The following is an 18966-nucleotide window of genomic DNA, read 5'->3' as shown; positions in this document are numbered from 1 at the left end:
TGGCTGGGGCGTAGAAGCAACAGAAAGAATGACCAGGCTTCCAACTGGAGTTGCCAAGTTTTCCTGAGATTGGTGCTAACACATCTCTATCATCCCACTGCTTTGCACTCTCAGAGTTAGAGATGTCCCCTCACCTCTAGCCAGTCTAGTCTGCACCTTTTAGACATATTTTCGTTATTCTACCATAGGATGACTATGGGTGGAAAAGAAATTTAACAATGGAAAGTCCTAATCTGGAACAAGATGATTCTCCAAATATAAATTAAGAGAGGCAGCCCAACTGTCAGCTGCAGGGTTATTTTTACTAGCTATAGTTCTGCATGTTTATGGCTGCTGTCATAGAACTTATTAATGAAATCACTGGCCCACTGGACGCTTACAGAGACCCTCTCCAGCAGAAGTGAAAGAATACAGTGAAACAGGCCACGAGGCTAGGAAATAAAAGATTTTCCTGTCAACATTCTGCTGTGCCCCAATATGGGCTCTGGAGAGCTGGAGCAGCCTTCCCTGGTGGCTCTGCATACCACTCCCAGAATTCAACAGTGGCTTACCTGATTCAGTTGCTCTCTGCCTCTCAAGATGAAGCACTGGCACCTTTCCAACTCCAGGGTAGAAATCCCCAAGGATTCATCCACAGTGTTTTCTTTTCCCTGAAGTTACGCATACCCCACAAAATGGCCACAGATCTATCAAACAAAGTTCCTCTGAGTCCCAACTCTGTGGCTGAGGCAGAAGGATTAAGAAGTATTGCTTTTTGGTTCCTTCTGGCAACTTCTCAACTTTGCCATGGGCTACAAGTGGAATACTGGGCTTCCATGCATTGTTCCCTCACCAGTAACTACACAAACACACTTTAATATCAAAGAAGTTTAATACGCTGCAATAAAATAAGCGCCTAGAAAAAGCTCATGTAATAGATGTCAATGTTAGAGAAATCCCTCCCACACATCCTCTAGCTCCATACCCCAATCCCTCAAAACCAAACAAGAAAATCTGAAACAACAAAAGAAATCCTTCCAAGCTTGGATTTCAGTGAGGGCCCCTTTACCAATAACAAGAACACAGTTTCCTACATGGCCTAATAGGAAAGTAAAACACAGAAGCACAAAAAGTCCACAGATTTCAATATTTAAGAGACTCGGTACATATTCAAAGTTAAAATAACTCCAACTTTTATAGCTATACATATTGTTTTAAAGCAACTTAATATATTTTTAAATTTCATATATACACTCTCAAAGGTTCTTCAGGTGAGGTATGTAAACATTGTCTAATGAAAATTTTTCAATGTTTCAAACCAACAAATTCACAGCATACATTGAATTTTTCATCCATTAAAGACACAGTATTTTCCTACACTCACTAACATAATGGAAATCCAGGCCCAAGAGATACACGCCAATCATCCAGATTACCATTTGCAGAATTTATCAATTCACTGCTTTTGGAAAGACCACCTTCGCACAGGTTGGGAGCACACACTTGGTACTGGGAAGGGGCTAGGCCCTCTGGAGACTCTCTCCTTGGGCATCTGGATCACTGGCTAAGACTCACAAGACAGCAAAAAGGAGCACATCTGAACAACTACAAGATTGACCTCGGCAATGACAACACTGGGAGGAACCAGAAAGACCTTAAAGGAACGGTAGAGATTCATCTTAGAGCTCCCTGGATCCACAGACGGATCAGCAGCCCCTGCCCTAATCTCATTCTGAAGGGTTGTGGCCTAAAAAAGAATAAAAACCCAACACGGCACCTGAGCTTCAGTTAAATTGCATGGGCCTCCTATGCCCCCCTGGCCCCTGAAAGGCATTAACTCTAGCCTAAAGTAGGACCCTGGGCTGTGCTTTTCATACAGGTTGGGGTTGAATTTCTTAGTATCATAATGCATATGGGGAAATAATGCCATGAGTTCACAAAGACAACCAAGGCCTGCACATAGGCACTGGCCAGTGACCTTGGAGGAGCTCAATTTTGAAAACTACTTGTTCCCTGAGGGTAAACAGCAGGCTTCTATTGAGATTAAGTGAGGCTAATAAGGGGATTATTTATTACAAGGTAATAACACTTGGGGAGCCTCAGGCCAGAGTTCTATTTTACTCCCACATAATCTACAACGCCCCCTCCCCGCCCTCCCACCACCACAAGTAGTCACCTTCCCAATGACACAATATAGGTCAGTACTTCTCCCCTTGCTGGCTTTCAGGCTCAGCAATGGAAAGCTTTATCCTAATGCACCCACTTCAATCTAAAAAAACACTAGTGAAAAATTCCAAACACCATCATAAATACAAAAGAGAAGACAAATTCCAAAAGCTAAAAAACTACATTATTCTATTCATGGTTATTTGGGTGTGGGGTATTTTTCATAAAGTTTAGGATGGTCACAGGAGAGGCTGCTCAACAGCTTAGAAAGCTGTGGAACTGGACACGCTAGGAGCCGCGGAAGAGGGACTGCCTGCCTTGCTTGGATCTAAACGTTTTGACCCCAGACATTTCAAACTCAGGCACAGAGGAAGATCACAGGACATGGACTTAGCTTTCAAAGGCAGAGTAGACAGACTCAAAGGACTTTTAGCAATTTAAATTTCTAATAGAAAAAATTCTTAGGTTTACAGCCAAATGAGCTTTGCCTCAACTAGATTCTGGAAGCCTTACAGATTCAGGGAAAAAAAATAATCATTTTTCAATCTCCATGCCCAATTTTTGATGTGTCTGGTGCTGGCAGATTTCTCATCCATTGCTAGAGTTGTATGACATAAAGAAGCGTGCAGACAAACAGAAGCAAAAATTCAAGTACAGCAACCTCTCCAGCAAAGGCAAGAGGTCTTAGCAAGAGCTGTTCTACCCCCACCCTATCCTCTGAGACAAGGGCTAACGCAGAGCCCAGAATAAATGTTATTTCCTAGGATCTTATTGCTTATGGGCAACACATCAGAAAGAACACCTGGAAATCTGCTCTGCAGATCTGGAACTGACCAGTTTATCATATATTATATATATTCATAATATATAATATATATAATATATAACATAACCAGATGAGAAGAGGGGGCAGTTAAAGCTTGGATTGATGTAGCATTACAGATCAAATGCCCCAAACAGCTCTCAACCTAGTTTCTGTTCTTTCTCCATGTGTGAACTGTGTTATGAAAGTAAGTCCACTGCTCAAAATATATCCTTCTACAATACTACAATGCAGACCAACACCACTCAGAACATGAATCTGTATACAGCACACATAATAAATATTCTTAAAAAACTATTTACAACATTACTTCTTGTGAACATTAGATGAGAGCAAAATCTATTTCCTCCTGCAAAGGTTAAAAAAGTGTTGACTGTCTAATTCAGTGCTAAATTCCCTGGCACCCAGTTACCCATTCACATTTCATCTTAAAATCAAATTTGCTTACAAATAGTATCTTAGAAAAAACATTCTCCAGCATTACTGTTCAAGTTTCCTCCTCATTTGTTAGAAAAGACAAAGGGAGGCCATAAGAAAATATGCAAATTATGGTTTAGATGGAGGACAAAACCCCCTGTGTGTCCAGTCCCAAGCCCTCTGCAGCCCTGGAGCCGCAGTTCTCAGGCCAGCCAGCTGGGCGGAATGAGAAACATGACTCAGAGGTGCCCGGGAATGTGGCACAGGGGAGATGATCGTGATCATAGAGCCATCAGTTCCATCACATCAAGGGGTGCTCTGAACTGCAGACCAAGACTCCTGAGAAGTAAAGCTGCACACATCTTAGAACAGATGGTCTCATTCTGTAACCATGGGTTACAGGTGGGACTGGCCCACATCTGCACAGATGCTTGCTGAGACAGGGAAAAGGGGGAGGATGAGGAGGAAAGGGGAGAAGAAGAGAGAGCTGAGGCGCTCGTGAGTATTGTCAAGGTGCAGAAGGAAACACGCTTCTCTCTCCCATGGTTAATGACTGTGAACGGGTGTGTGTCTTTCATAAACATGAGAAAGACTAAAATATATCTTAATGCTTACTTTAGGCAACCAGTGGTTTCTCCATATCCCACAGGTTTGGGTTTGGATTTCCTTGGGGTTACAACTAAGGCTCATATCCCTGCACAGGTTGTTGGATAGCTGGAACGTATTAACTGTGTATGCAAAAGTGGGCTGCTTGAAGCAAGCCCTGATGCCATGCCTGGCACAGCCATACCCGTTATGGGAGACCCACTTTGTTTTGTGATGGGATGACAGTGGGGGAAGCACTCAGGTTCCCAAACCACATTGCATATGCCCAAACAGAGTGAGGGTTTCAAGGCTGCGTCCTCTGCTTTCACTATGTTGTTTGGGGGAGGGGGTACAATGGATGAGCATGGTAATTGAGGAGAATGGATGGCTAGAAAGAACACTTTATTGGAAAGCCCTTTTGACAGTTTTTTTGTTGTTAAAATAAATACTTTGTATAGAAGCATTTGAACAGGAAAATATCACTATTTACACAGTGAAATAAATCCCACAGTGGTGTGTATAACTATGTATTATACAATGTATTTGAAACCACAGTCAACAACACAGTCTCCTAGAACACTGTGAAATGAATACCCTTAAACTACAGTGGCTCTAAAACGAATCCCTATCTGTGGTATAAATACATAAAATTATGCAGATCTTGTTTATATAGCATCTTTCTCACAAACTACCTCTCAAATACTACAGCTTCAGCTGCAAGACAGCATGAGGTGCAGATTACAGAAAACAAGTGGGTTGAAAAAGTTGATAAACTGAAGAGCATTTGGACCCAATGGCTACATTCCAGAAGGAAAGTTAAAGTTATGGAGAGAAAGAGGTTTCTAGTAGGACACAGCTATGGCCAGTGACATGCTTGGGAGATGGGAGACTGTCCCAGAGAAGATACCTAAAGGGGGCTGGGTGGCCTAAGCAGAAGAGGGAAGAGGTGAGGTGTCAAGAATGGCTCTTCAGACTGAGGTGAGCCAGGCCAGAGAGCTCTGAGCTTCTTCAGTCTACAGCTGCTGGTGTGCCACCAAGGTGCCATCAACATGCTGGTGTTTTTAAGAGAGCTGAGAATGGCCAGGCTGGATTCAGGGTTCAAACAGGTACAGGCCAGCCATTTATGCTCACAAGTAGTGACCAAAACTTGAGGAGTGAGCCTTCAAATATACCATACACGAAAAAGAAAAGAGGGCTCTAGGGGGTAAAACGAGCCTGCCTGTGCTGACAAGGAGAGGCACTATCTAGGCTTTAGGTCTATTACTAAATCTGTTTGCCACAGAGGAAGACTTAAAAGGCTTTGCAATTCTAGTTTTAACTACTTATCCTAGTAGATAAGATCAACAAAAAGGGATACTTTTTCTTTAGTTCATAAGCATACTCAGAAATAATGTGCAACAGCAGCCTGTGTGCCAAGATGAACAGGCAAGACACCCTCAAATCTAAAAGGATAGAAAATGGTGCAAGGTTGGATTATGTGAACAATATTTGTGCCTAACTGTCCACATAACTGATCTTGAATGACATACTGAAAGGGTCGGTAAACCTTTTTTACAAATAGCCAGGTTGTGGATATTTTATATTTTAGGCTGTGATCAGCTACATATGGTCTCTGTTACTTTCATTTAAAAAATATATAACCCTTTAAAAAAAGGTAAAATGCATTCCTCTAACCTCTGGCATATTATAAAACCATAAACACCTGTTTTTTGTTGCTGTTGTTGCTGTCTTATGGGCAATATGTACTTTCATGTTCCTTGCCTACTGCTAAGCACCTTGTGTTAAGTGGACTGGTCTCAGGCAGGGGAGAAAGCCTCTGTGTATCACTGTGCTCTCCAGGTGGGTGGAACTACACAAGTGCTCCTCTAAACAATGAAGCAAAGGAGGTCTCCTGAGCACTGAGCGTATACCACCAGCACTCTGGGAAAAGAAGATCAGACAGACAGGAGGTAATGGAAGTAACTGAGTGAGCAGTTCCCAGAGCAAAAGCATGAGCAAGCAAACCCTCTGCAGAAGTGCCCCAGGTGGTGCTCTGGAACCCCAAGCACAACATAGCAAAGCCCTAAGTCAGAAGCAGCATCAGAGAGCTCTGGGTTTCTGCCTGAGTATGACTTAATATCTTTAAAGGAAAGAGATCAGACCTTCAAGTCTTCCAATCCATCCACTGTAGAACAAGCAGTCTGTTTTGACATTTCAAGGGATGGACTATATTGAAGGTTGCCTCAAAAGGCTTTCCACAATTCTGCTTGTTTTAAATACAATAATCTTTTTATTTTAATTTTTTTCCCTGCAAAAGAATTTGGGAGCAAGCCTGGGGAAGAATACTTCTGCTGGGCTATGAGGACTGCCTTGTCAATGTGATATACAGAGACATGATTTCATACTTGTAGAAAGAGTTTCCAGTACTTCAGTAGGTATCAAGCCATAAGAGGACAAAAACTAACAGCTGAGAAGTCAAAATGATAATTAATCTGTTTCAAAAGAACTGAAACTATCACTGTTCTGGGGCCACTGAAATAAATTTTTTCACTGATATGACACAGTATAGAAGCTTGTATTTGAGTTGTGGGGGTGAGGAAAGACCAACAGCTTGGAGGTTGACTGGATTTGATCCAAAGGTACAATCTACAACTTCTCAGTCACACTCAGGTTCTGATATGCTCCAATTTCCTATTCTTTTCTAAAAGCATGTTCAAAGCAAGCCCTTATTTTTTATTTGTTGGCTTGCTTTTAATAAAGTTATTTTGAAAGGAGAGTATGTGACTGAAAAAATATCAGTGCTGATACATTTTTATTTTCCTAGAAGCTGCCCAAAAACATTACATAATATTTCCTTTGGGTTAGTGACTAGACTCTGTTTCCCTTCTGTGAAAAGGCTTTTTCCGTATCTAAACATGTGGCTCAGAAAACTGAACCTCTAACTAAAGTATTCTCAGCTAATTTTGAAAAAACAAAACAAACAAAAAAACAAAAACAAAAACCAAATCTTGGCTTGCTTCAGTAACACACAAGATGTGAAGCCAGAGTCAGGTCTAAGATAAGGACTGAGTGAATTGAGAGGCCCAGGCCATCCTGAGAAATCTGAAGCTGTATTTGGCTGTGGGGTCTAACTCCTCAGGCTAAAGACAGCCCCACTGTGGCCACAGTGATGGGAGGCTCCAAGAAGGAAGACGTGAGGCTACGGTAGCTCAGGTGTCTCTTCCATAGCAAGGAGAAATAAAGAAATGTAAAAGAAGAACAAAACTGAGGAAAGATAAGGAGGAAAAAGAAGAAGAGGACAAGGGAGGGAAGTCAAAATTTGTTCCTGAAAAAGAATTATTTTCTTAAGCAAGGAGGGTCAACAAACTTTTTCTGAAAAGTCCAGTCAGTAAATCTTTCAGGCTTTGTAGGCCATATGGTCTCTGTCGTAGATACTCCACCCTGTTTGAAAGCAGCCATGGAAAATACATAAACAAATGGGCATGGCTATGTTCCAATAAACTTTTATTTACAAAAGAGTGACCAGCCCATAGTCTGCAAACCCTTGATAGGGTGTCTGTTAAAAAGATAGCTTGTGTGGGTTGATAGGAAACCAACAGGAACGAGTGTGGCTCCTAAGCCCAGCACCTTGGGAAATTCCAATACAGTCTCAGGTGCAGTGACAAACCAACCACCAGATGTGCTATTGGTGACACCTGCATCGTGTTGTATGCTGTCCTTTCCTAATTAGCTCTTAGGTCCTTCAATCAGCAGGCTGCTGTCCTTAGAGGAAAGCAACAGCTTTAGCCCTCACCATAGAATCCACCACAAGACAGGAAAGAAACCAAACTTCAGTTCAAAGCAACTGTCTTGAAGTGATGTGTTTCACTGATGTCCTATCTGAATGGTGAGTAATGCACAGAGGAGCCCGTCAGGAGTAACACGCCTGTAAAGGGATGGTGAACTGTACCTCTCCAATCCATACTACTACAAGAACAAAACCCACAGCCTAAGAGTATTGTTTTTTAGATAAGGCTTGTGTAGAAATCTTTCATGAAATACAGATACAACAGAATTGGCCTACCTAAGGGATCCAAGAGACTGGCAACTGCAGATTAACAGACACCAATGACATGCTATGCAGGAAGCTTTAAGAGCAGAATAAAGCCTTCCTGCTGTGCTACAGATTGCTAAGGGTCTGAGGGAGTGCTATGGGTGAGGCTCTGGGTCCTGACCAGGAAGCAGTCTCCATGTCATCCTCCCAAACCCAGGGAGCCTCAGGGGCTAGAAAATGGAAGCCAGAAGCTGGGTCTCCTAAAGAGGGTCCAGCTCTGCAGAGCTATGGTAGAGCTTCGGTGATTGCTTCCCAGGCATCCTGCAGCTCTCCCAGAAGCTCGGAGGTAATACCAGTGTTCTCTGGTCAGCAACTTCAGCTCCAATGCTGGGACAGTCACTGCACTGAGGATGGGCCCAGGAGCATAATTTTTTTTTTTATTTGGAATCTGGAATGTCGGACAGACTGCCTTTGCATATGGTGGCCAGCCATACTGTGAAGATGGCTATAAAAAGGAGGTCTTTGCAAGACAGGGAAAACAAGGGGAAACAAGTCAGTTGCGAGTCTGGCGTGGAGGCGTCTAGGAGACCGGTTTGCCAGCACTGGCTCTAAGTGTAAAAGGGCATTCCAGAGCTAGCCCTCAAGTTCATATTTTTTTCTTCCTTCTATTAGCAAAATTAACTGAATCAGCAAAAATGAGATTTAACAAGTATAAAAATACTTCTAAACTTGTAAGTGTTCTAATTATGTAGAATCCCAGTCTATGGGAGTGTTGTTACTACAATAAAATGTAAGTTGATTTTAAAGATGTATAAAAAAAATGCATACACATTGCTACCTTTTCTTAAATACTGCCTAAAATGGGAGAAAGGCTATAATCTTGAAGTAAGCTCTTTAAAATGAAAAAGAACTTAGAAAATTAACGGGATGAGTTATAGACCTGGAACTGGATGGGCTCCACCTGTTCACTGCCTCACACCTCTCCCTGACCTAATCCAAGCACCACAAGGTAGTCTACATGCAGCTAAGGGGAGTGCCTGCAACATATGTGCAGGAGTCAGCACACGTGACATCGGCAAACCTCTGCTGTTGAAGTCACCACAAAAACAGTATCCAGTGACGACTCTATGAAAATATTTTTTTTTTTAAAACTTCAAAACCACTTTTCAGAGATTAACTGAACCTACTCAAAACATACTAATGCTTCTGTGCAACTTAATGCTGAGAAAGGGGGCTGCCCAGCATACACACTCAGCAGTCTCATTAATATAGGTAGCTCCTGAACGGCCAAAGTCAAAGATATTCAAACAAAAAAAAAGAGACTCATGGGATAGAGGAGACATTGCGGGGGGGGGGGGGGGGGGGGAGTCAAGGCTTCATTGAAGACAGCTTCACTGTCTATGAAATTCAACACTTCTCCATTTCCCATGAATCAAATGTTTCTCTCCAGTCCTATCCAGTCAGCAGAAGTTCTCATTATATATAGCAAACCTTTAACAAAATGGGAAGAAGGCCTGTTTTTATCATGACTTGATCAAACTATGCATGAAAAAAGTTCATCTGGGTTTACCTAAACAGATCTGAACAATCTAAATGGAAAATTTTTAATAAAAGGACAGAGTAGCACCTGTCCATACAAGCCTACTTCTGTGACAGAGCACATTAGAGAAGTTGGTTGAAGCATTAACAACCAAGCCTTTTGTGTAGAGTGGCCCAGTGGAAATATTGAGTACACACTATGTTATAATGGAGCAATGTTATAGGCACCAAGGTAAAACCAATGCAACCACCTCAGGTGTCACTCAGGAAAGGCAAACATTAGTTACAAACACTGCAGCTCTCACTTTTGAGCCATGAAACAGAACCTGACATGACAGAGGCAGGAGTGCTACTACAAGCATTAACTATCAGTATGGTGCTAATCAATCAGAATGCTAATACCCACTTTAAGCATGTACATTCACATTGGGATATGCCAACAGAACATGAGCTCCAGGTGAGAGGATGGGTGTGGGCCCACAAGGAGACGCTGGAGCTGTTTCCTCCACCGCAAGGCTGCTCTGACCTTAATATAACTGTGCTGTTTAGACCTTTCTGAGCCTGGTGCCCAACTGGTTTTGGGGATACTCATAGAGACCCTGGGCCACATTTAAACCATCTGACCTGTGCTAATTACCCAGCTCACTGCATGGGGAAGAAAGAATTTTACTGTAGAACTGGGGCTGGGAGACATCTGTGGCTAATAACCACAGGCAAATGCACCCAAATGCACATGTACACACAAACTCTTAAACTTTTCTATTACTGGAAATAACGGCTTTCTTTGAATATGGAAGTTTTCAGGGTAAGAAAGAATATTAGAACAGCCACTCTCATCCTAAATGTCAAGTTACAGTCACAAGATGAAAAAAAAAAATCCTGTATTTTTTTTCCCTCTAAAGTCAGGTGAAAACCTCGTTAGAATGCTAGCAAGGCCAAAAATGAAAAGGATGGTAAGAGTCAGTAATGCAAATCACCTGAGGGGGTGTAAATAATTTTTAGAGATCATAACCCAATATTAACATCTTGTGACACATCTTTTGTCCCATGGGCATGTAATTTAGAATACATTTTCTAAATGACAAAGGATCAAAAGTGAGAGGAGTGACCAATAATGAATATGATTTTTTAAAAAGGGTAACAGAAATATTCATCTTTCATAATAATCATAAATTCCCTCTGCATTCTCCACATACCATAAAAATGATTTGGTTTAGCTTTCGAATATCTTTTAAACAAACAAACAAGATAGAGAGGGAAGTTCACTGCTAGGGTTTGCAAAGATGAGCATCTGTTCATGTACAGACACTGCAGGGTGGCTGCTGAAAAGCTACTTTTATGTGCATGATGGTGGTCTTCTCGGCTACAGTACAAGTGCTTGTGCATCAAGTATAAAATACAAGCCTTTAATCACATAGATCAGCTTTTTAGCTTTTGTAAAATTTAAAAACAAAAAGGATAAATAAGGCACTGTACTTTTAAAAACTAAAACTGCTTGGTTCCAAGTTTAAAACCCAAGGAACAACCAGAATATAATATATAACTTCCCTTACTCAGCCTCAGAGAAAGACTCTGCAAGTTCCCTTCTCCATCTGAGGTGCATTTTCTGACATCTTCAATTGTGGTGTTCTTCATTAACTGCAGATTTGAAAGGCTGGATAAGCTTATAAAAGCAGATTTAATTAATGCAAAATGAAGGGTTACTTCTGTAGGACAGTTTAACTCGTGGCTGCCAGCCTTGTGATCACTTTGCATCTAGCCGTCTCCGTTTGCCATGAGAAGAGTCCAGCTTTGCCTTCAGCTTTCGCTTTCTCTGGGCTGCACTGCTCTCAGGGGTTTTTGTCAAGGGTCTGGCCCGAGTCTTTCCACTGCTCTGCCTCCTGTTGGTGGCTTTTTGTGGCCTGGAAGAGGATTCACCTACCCCCTTTTGCTTTGCAGGTTTTGTCCCTGTCTCCGAGGCAGTGGGCTGGGTGGGTCTTTTGCTTGTATTCTCTTTTTCCCTCCTGGAGGGAGGGCAGTTCTTCCCAGGAGACTTTTTAGGGATCTTCACTTTATTCTCTTTCAAGGATGTCTTTTTGGGCAGTTGGCTGACTCTGTCCCTTGCAGCTGGCTTCTTGGCTGCAGGGGTTTTGGTGGATCCATCAGGATGCTTTTCTTTGCTGGCTTTCACCACAGGCCCCTTGTCCTTCCTGTCCTGAGTGCTGCTCTCTGTCCTCTTGCGTTTATTCTGCACTTCTGCTTTGGGTAAGATTTCTGACACATGCTTCCCTTTCTTTCCCTTCATTCCATCAGTACTCTTGGGCTTAATGGGAAACCCATCTGCATCCACTTGCAGGGCAAGCTTGGGGGACATCAAAGGATTGATGCATACACTCTTACAGCTCTGTTTACTTTCCACAGGCTGTCCAAATGGGCTTTCCATTTTCTCGTTTTTGATTAAGCATTGCTGGGCTCTGAGCTTTCCTCGAATATTGGAATATTTTCTGAGGATCCGGGTACTTGCTGGAGTAGGCGAGTTTGTAGGAGGATGGCTATTTCGACCTTCCTTGACTTCCTCTATGCTGTCTTCAGAATTGAGGCTGAGGCTGACATCACTGCCATCCTCTGGCTCCACTTGATCAGGATTTTCTCGAAATTTAGCCCAGAGCTTCTGTGTTTTCCAATTGTTCCTAGCAGGAGTAGCTCCAGGAAATTTCTTCAAGTGTTTTTTCAAGCGCTCAGCCTGTAGTGAACTGGGGTACAGGCTGGAAGGAGAGTACTTCTGAAGAGAATGCTTGACAGGGGGGATGTCTCCTGGAAGACGAGTATTGAGCTTCTTCACGATCACCAGAGACCGGGTTTCAGTTGTTTCTAAGAACCATTTGCAAACATTAGATAACTTAAAGTGTGTCATAAACAGCATCTGAACAGGAGAAAACTTTTGAACCTCCAACGAACCCCTACATTTCCGTGACCTTTTCTTGCTTTTCCAAATCTCCTTCAGTTTATCTGACTTGTTCCTTGATCTTGGTGTTGGCTGTGCTTCTTTTTCCAACTGAATCCAGCCTTTCTGAACTCTCATGTACTGGGCATTGAAGTTGGCAATAAGCTCTTGGTTCTCCTCCTCTGCACACCATTCCACAAACTTTGGCTGGTCATCTACCACCGTGTCCACATCGTCATCATCTAAGGGATCTCCACTCTCTGAAGCTTCATTTTCCTTTGGCATTGGGTTTCCTTGTGCTGCTTCCTTTTCTGAAGTCACTTTTGCAGTATCCAAGGAGTCCAGAGAATGAGCGTGTCTTAGGTTATAGGTCGAAGAGGTCAGTCTTGTAAGCCTTGGTACCCATTTGGGGGGCCCAGCAGTATCACCACTTCCACTGCTTGACAACCCAAGTGCACTGGATGGTGCGTCACTATTGTCATCTTTATCCTGGGTGTTTGCAGTGCCTACCTCATTCACAACCTCCTCCGTATCTTGTGCAGGAATTGGTTCTGGCTTCTCTTTTGATTGTTCTGGGAAGGTATAAGGAATACTTTCTGAGGGGTCATGAGCATTTTTCTCACCTAACTTAGACTGAACATAAATTTCCAGTCTCTCTCCAGGCAGGGGCTGGCCAACTGTGGATATAGGATCACTGCTAGGAAAAATATCTCCTTCTTCCCCCTTCACTTGTTTTGCTAGCATGTTCTTAAAAGTCTGCCTGGTGATGATCCCACCTCCTTCACCCTCCTGCTCAGCATCTTTCTCATAAGGATTTTCATTGACATCTGGGTTTTCAGTATCCTCCAGACCTTTTGTATGGAAACTGTCAGCCAGAAGGCTCTCAGGTGCCATCTCACCAGGGCACCCTTCTTTTTTAGAACGTTTCGTACCAGGATTTTTGGAAACCTTGATCTCAGGACAAGCAGAGGAAGAATCTGAACTTTGACTTCTTAGGCACCTATCGACAGAGGAGGGATCTGAAAGCTGACTCCTTAGGCACCTGTCAGAGGCTTCAGGAGTTTTTTTACCTTTTTTCTTCTTGTCCACATTCTCTTCAGGTGAGTCAATGTTTTGATCGCATACATCTTTTTCTGAAGAATGTTTTATGTCACTGCCCTGTCCCTCTAATTTTCCTGTACCGCCTGCTGCCTCACTGTCCTCAATTTCACTGGGGTTTTCATTAGTAAAAGTGCTGCTTTCCTTCAAGAGTGGGTCAGTATCTAGCTCCTGAGTGTCTTTAGTTGTGGCCTCAGTACTGATGCTTTGGTTGTCTTCAGCTTTCCCCAGGCTCAGAGGAGGCTCTGGGCCCACTGGGGGACTTTCTGAGCATGGAGGATCTTCCTCTCTATTGGCTTCTTCAGGAGAAGAATGAGGCCTAGAAACAACATCTTCACTGCCTCCCTCAGAAATGTTCTCAGTAGAGGAAACCAGGTGACCATCTTGGATAAGAGTCCCCTCCTTGACATCCTTGATACCCAGCAGCTCGACTTGTTGTTGGTCTTGTTCAGGGGAAGCTATCCCACTTGCAGTGGGAATTGAGACCGTGGAGCTGCCTTCTGGCCTGTCCTCTTCAGGAAGGTGAGCAGGTAGAGCAGACACCAGGCTGGGGGCTGTCATTTCCTCTGACTTAGGAGAGCTGCTTGGACTTGGTTTATTTGTCATGGGGCAAACCTCAGACTCTTGAGATTCCTTGTCAGAGGAAGCTTCTCCTTCTCCTTCCTTGAGGGAGGTTGTTTCTTTACTAGGTTCTTCCTGGTTGTCTTCTCTGGGATCCTGCATATCCACTACAGGTGCAGGCGCTGAAAGTGTAAGGGTCTGCTTGGGAGTGACCACTGTCTCTGGCTCCACTGTTGAACAGCCCGCTTTCTCTTGGGAGTGTAAATTTCTGGCCAGTGTGCGAACAGTTGGCAGCTCACAACAATCACCATTGAAAAAGTATCCTCGAGTACTCTTCCTGGCTGTTTTCCGTGAAGATAATATTGATCTTTGATTCTCAAAGTGGCATTCTGTTATTGGCTGACTGATATAAACGACATCACACTGGTTATCATAATCGTTTATCCTCAACCCTGATGCCCTTTTACTTTTCCGAGCTGTCTTAATGGAGGTTGATATCATCTTGGTTCGTGAATGTCCATTGGATGCTTTGTGTACAGCTGGCATTGGGCTGGGAGCTAACCAACCATCTTTGGAATGATCAAACTGACCCTTATCACTGGGATGTAAATGATAACTCACCTTATTTCTTCCTAGTGAGTGAAGATGGTTCTCTTGCTTTGGCCTCGAATCTTGTTCACTGGACTCTAACTCCTGGCGCATAGATGTTTTTGAGCTACAAAGTAAAGCATTCTCTTTGTCAGCAGTTCTAGGTGAATTCTCCATAAACCCTGAGTCCCAAGCCTCTTCTGATAAAGCTTTGAATGAATTTCTTTGAGAAACAATACAGCTGTTGCTCTCCTCACTATTCTCAGTGGCCACTTTCACTGCAATTAGACTTTCTACTAAAGCTGAGCTCTGCATATGGTCTTTCCCATCCTCACATATTTTCATATTCGTGTCTTGCTCCTGTCCAGTGGTTTGCCCCTCCAAGCTCTTAGAGTTGTGGTGGAAGCTTAATGAGGAAGAATTAGATGCAGTGAGGTATCCCAGAGTGGAACTATCCATTGAACTACCAGAATTAGGTTTAGTGGTTGGAAGTTCAGAGGAATCTTTCTGGATAACAGTCAAGGCATTCTCTCTTCCATCTACAGAGTTTGACTCAGGAGGAGGCTCCTTGAGGGCCTGTTCTGTCAAATGTAGAGGGCTGTGTGAGCCTGATGAGTCTACGAACAAATCTACAGAAGTAGGAGACTTCATATCGAGACACGCAGCATCCTTTTCCTTATGTTTTGTTCCTAGCTGGGCACAGCCAGCATTGCAAGTGGATGTATCCATTGCTCCAGAATCAGGTTGCAGGTCCTCAGTGTCTGGCTGGGATTCAGTGTACAGATCGTTCAGGACACGGATGAACTGCTTCTGATGATGAGTGCACAGTTTGACCATAAACTTCTCCAGTGGGGACTTCGACTGATTGTTAGAATCTACTGCTATAGCCTCTGTTGAGTTCTCACTAGACAGACAAAGAGAAAGGAGAAATTAGTATGGTCATTTTCCAAAGAACATATTTTTACATTATGAAACTCACCAGATATTACTCATGCTATAAAGAGAATGAAGAGACACTCTCAAACTGCTTCTAAGCGCCCATATAAATTTGATTTAATAAATGAGGAGTATTTACCTAATTAAAATACAAGGCCAGCCCTGTTAGATTCTCAAATTTTAGTAACATCCTTCATACTTGTGATCATTCACAATAATTTTTATCTTATAGAGAAGAAATATCATTGAGAAGAATTTTTCAGAAAATAAAATTTTGGATACATTATTAACTCCAGTTAGTCAATATATGCTTTTGCTTTAGGCCTGAATATTCCTTTTTTCTTTCTTTTTTTTTTTTTTTAAAGATTTTATTTATTTATTCATGAGAAACACACACACACAGAGAGGCAGAGACACAGGCAGAGGGAGAAGCAGGCTCCATGCAGGGAGCCCGATGTGGGACTCGACCCCAGGTCTCCAGCATCAGGCCCTGGGCTGAAGGCGGCACCAAACCACTGAGCCACCCAGGCTGCCCTAGGCCTGGATATTCCTGTTAAATAGCCATTGATTTATAAGTCCACAACACTCACAAAAATTCAGATACAGTATATTACAACTTTGGCTTAGAAATACTTAGAGAAATTACAGTTTTAACATGGTTTCTCAGCATGACTAATTGGCTGGACTTACAATTCTGCAAAGAGTAATGCAGGAATCCTTCTGCCCCCTCCCAGGGCAATAAGAAATAGAATTGGTAATTTCAGATACAATGAAAGATGAAATTACAAGCAATTAGCAATTGCTGATTCCTAGGCTCTAAGCAAGGAAATTGGGGATCCCACTGCAAGCTGCAAGGTTCTGTCACTGCAAGGAGGCAACATGATGTCTTCTCAGTCTAGGCCTGCCTGCTACATTTTCCTAGACCTTCAATAAGTATTTAACCGTAGTTCACAAGGAGTCATTCTACATTAGACAACCACTTCTGTAAGTTATCCAAGACACCTCTGAAATTTAACCTGCACAGTGTGAGGTGGCAGGCAAGGATGATACTAGATTCAAGATAAGCTAAAAGCAATTCCTACCCAGACAGCTGAGTGTTTTCAAGAGCTGCTGTGTTTCTGGATTTCACTAATAAACACAAGCAGTTGGAGTACTCCAATTTCCTAGAGTTGCTGTCTTTTTTATTTTATTTATTAATTTGAGGGAGAGCGAGAGGGAAAGAGAGAGAGAGAGGGAGGGAGGGAAACACACAAGCAGGGGGAACAGCAGAGGGAGAGGGAGCAGCAGACTCCCCACTGAGCAGGCAGCCAGACATGGGACTTAATCCCAGGACCTGGGATCATGACCTAAGCCAACGCAGATGCTTAACTGACTGAGCCACCCAGATGCTCCATCCAATTTTCTGGAGTTTTATAGAGCTTCACAATTTCTTTCTCTCTGGACTGTAATTCCTCAGGAGACTATTATCTGACCATGAAACTGGCAGAGCACTGAGGGCAGCTTAATGTATTGAACAGATATTATTTGATAGTATCTTCCAGCTGATTCTTCTTTCCTTCAATCTCTGACTTTATGTTCCAGCCATGAAGTGCCTTTCCAGGAAGGCTTCCCCTAGACGACCTACACTGGCCTCCTACCTTCCTTACCCTTCTTGTCACTATGTCTGTTGGCCGGTGCCATACCAACAGTGTTAGTATGTAATGAGATATAGTACTGTGAGACAGTAGTGAGTATTCTTCTACTTACTAGTTGTGTAACCTTGGCCAGAACACTTAACCATTGTCGGTCTTAACAGAGCATGTGCCCTCTCTTCCACTTAGGATTAGTGCAAAGGAAAATCTACGAAATTATCAGTTACCATTATTGTCAGCCAGTCACATTAAACATACTTCAATAAAAAATAACTCAGAGATGTGCACTAATGCTTTCTTATAACCTAAAGTGAATTTTCTATATAAAGTTTATACTTCAAGTACTGAATATTTAAAATTTTTAATTTTTTTTTTTTTTTTATGATAGGCACGCAGTGAGAGAGAGAGAGAGGCAGAGACACAAGCAGAGGGAGAAGCAGGCTCCATGCACCGGGAGCCTGACGTGGGATTCGATCCCGGGTCTCCAGGATCGCGCCCTGGGCCAAAGGCAGGCGCCAAACCGCTGCGCCACCCAGGGATCCCTAAAATATTTTTGATAGAAGTCTTTTAAAAATTGATATCCTGCTCCAAATATGATTCAGGGTTGTTACCATGTTCACTAGTATTAAAGTTTAGCTGTTAGTATTATTTTTTGAGAGACAGAGAGAAAGCATGTGAGTGGGGTGGAGGAAGGGCAGAGGGAGGGAGAGAATCTTAAGCAGGCTCCACACCCAGTGTAGAACCCGATGCAGGGCTCAATCTCAAGACCCTGAGATCATGACCTGAGCCGAAATCAAGAGTTGGGTACTTAACCTACTGAGTCACCGAGGTGCCCCACAGGTGTAAGTTTTATTATACTGAACTAAAATAGATTTTTTTAAAAGATTGATTGATTGATTGATTTATGAGAGAGAGAGAGAGAGAGAGAGAGAGAGAGAGAGAGGCAGAGACACAGGCAGAGGGAGAAGCAGGCTCCATGCAGGGAACGCGATGCGGGACTCAATCCCGGGTCCCCAGGATCACGTCCTGGGCTGAAGGCAGGCGTTAAAACGCTGAGCCACCCAGGCATCCCTGAACTAAAATAGATTGATAGCTTTGGGGGCTGCTAGATTAAGTACATTTGACTGCCTTAATACAAAATGTCATGCCGGCAGTCTGTTTGTTATTAAAATCTTTATTATTGGCTTCCAAATAACAGCTCTGTTTAGGAGCCCTACTTTGAGCATGAGACTGGTACTTTAAAAATAAACAGACTCTGAATGAAGGTTTCAGGAATATTTTATGAGTAAAGCACATGGATTTTCTAACAATTTCAACTCTTCAGTGGCCTTTATTTCTGGTTTTGGTTTTTGGATGTTTCTGATATTTCTGAAAGAGGTGACTATAAATAAGTGGGATATCACTGCCTTCTCAATGCATCAAAAATGTGCATTTTAGCAATACATGAAAAATGTAAAACAACTGATCAAAATTTATGAAAAAGATGAAGAAATATCATGGCATCTTACTGCAGAAAAAAAAATGAGATAAAGGGTTCTCCCAACTCAAGAAGCACAATCATCACCAAAGTGTGAAAATCTTCTGGACTGCTCCATGCCTATGGCTGTGCTCTGGAAGCAGGCTTTAAGTATTTGGGGTTAACAATATGCTTTACAGGTTAATGAAATCAGGATGTGCACCCAATAAGATGGCAGAGTACTCTAAAAGA

General features: G+C 42.7%; 1 protein-coding gene across 14 annotated transcripts in view; it reads right to left on the bottom strand.

The window, feature by feature from the left end:
* Positions 1 to 852: 852 nt before the first annotated feature.
* The window catches only part of LCOR (ligand dependent nuclear receptor corepressor), a 153203-nt gene continuing 135089 nt past the window's right edge, over positions 853 to 18966 (bottom strand). For all 14 annotated transcript variants that reach the window (XM_049103504.1, XM_049103505.1, XM_025466758.3 and 11 more), the window contains one exon: positions 853 to 15595. In XM_049103504.1, the coding sequence (XP_048959461.1) occupies positions 11266 to 15595 (4330 nt within the window). In that variant the 3' untranslated portion in view covers positions 853 to 11265. The remainder of the gene's footprint in view (positions 15596 to 18966) is intronic.

The sequence above is a fragment of the Canis lupus genome, chromosome 28 (genome assembly GCF_003254725.2).
Source record: "Canis lupus dingo isolate Sandy chromosome 28, ASM325472v2, whole genome shotgun sequence".
In the NCBI taxonomy this organism is placed as follows: Eukaryota; Metazoa; Chordata; class Mammalia; order Carnivora; family Canidae; genus Canis; species Canis lupus.
This window is presented reverse-complemented; position numbering and strand designations above follow the sequence as displayed.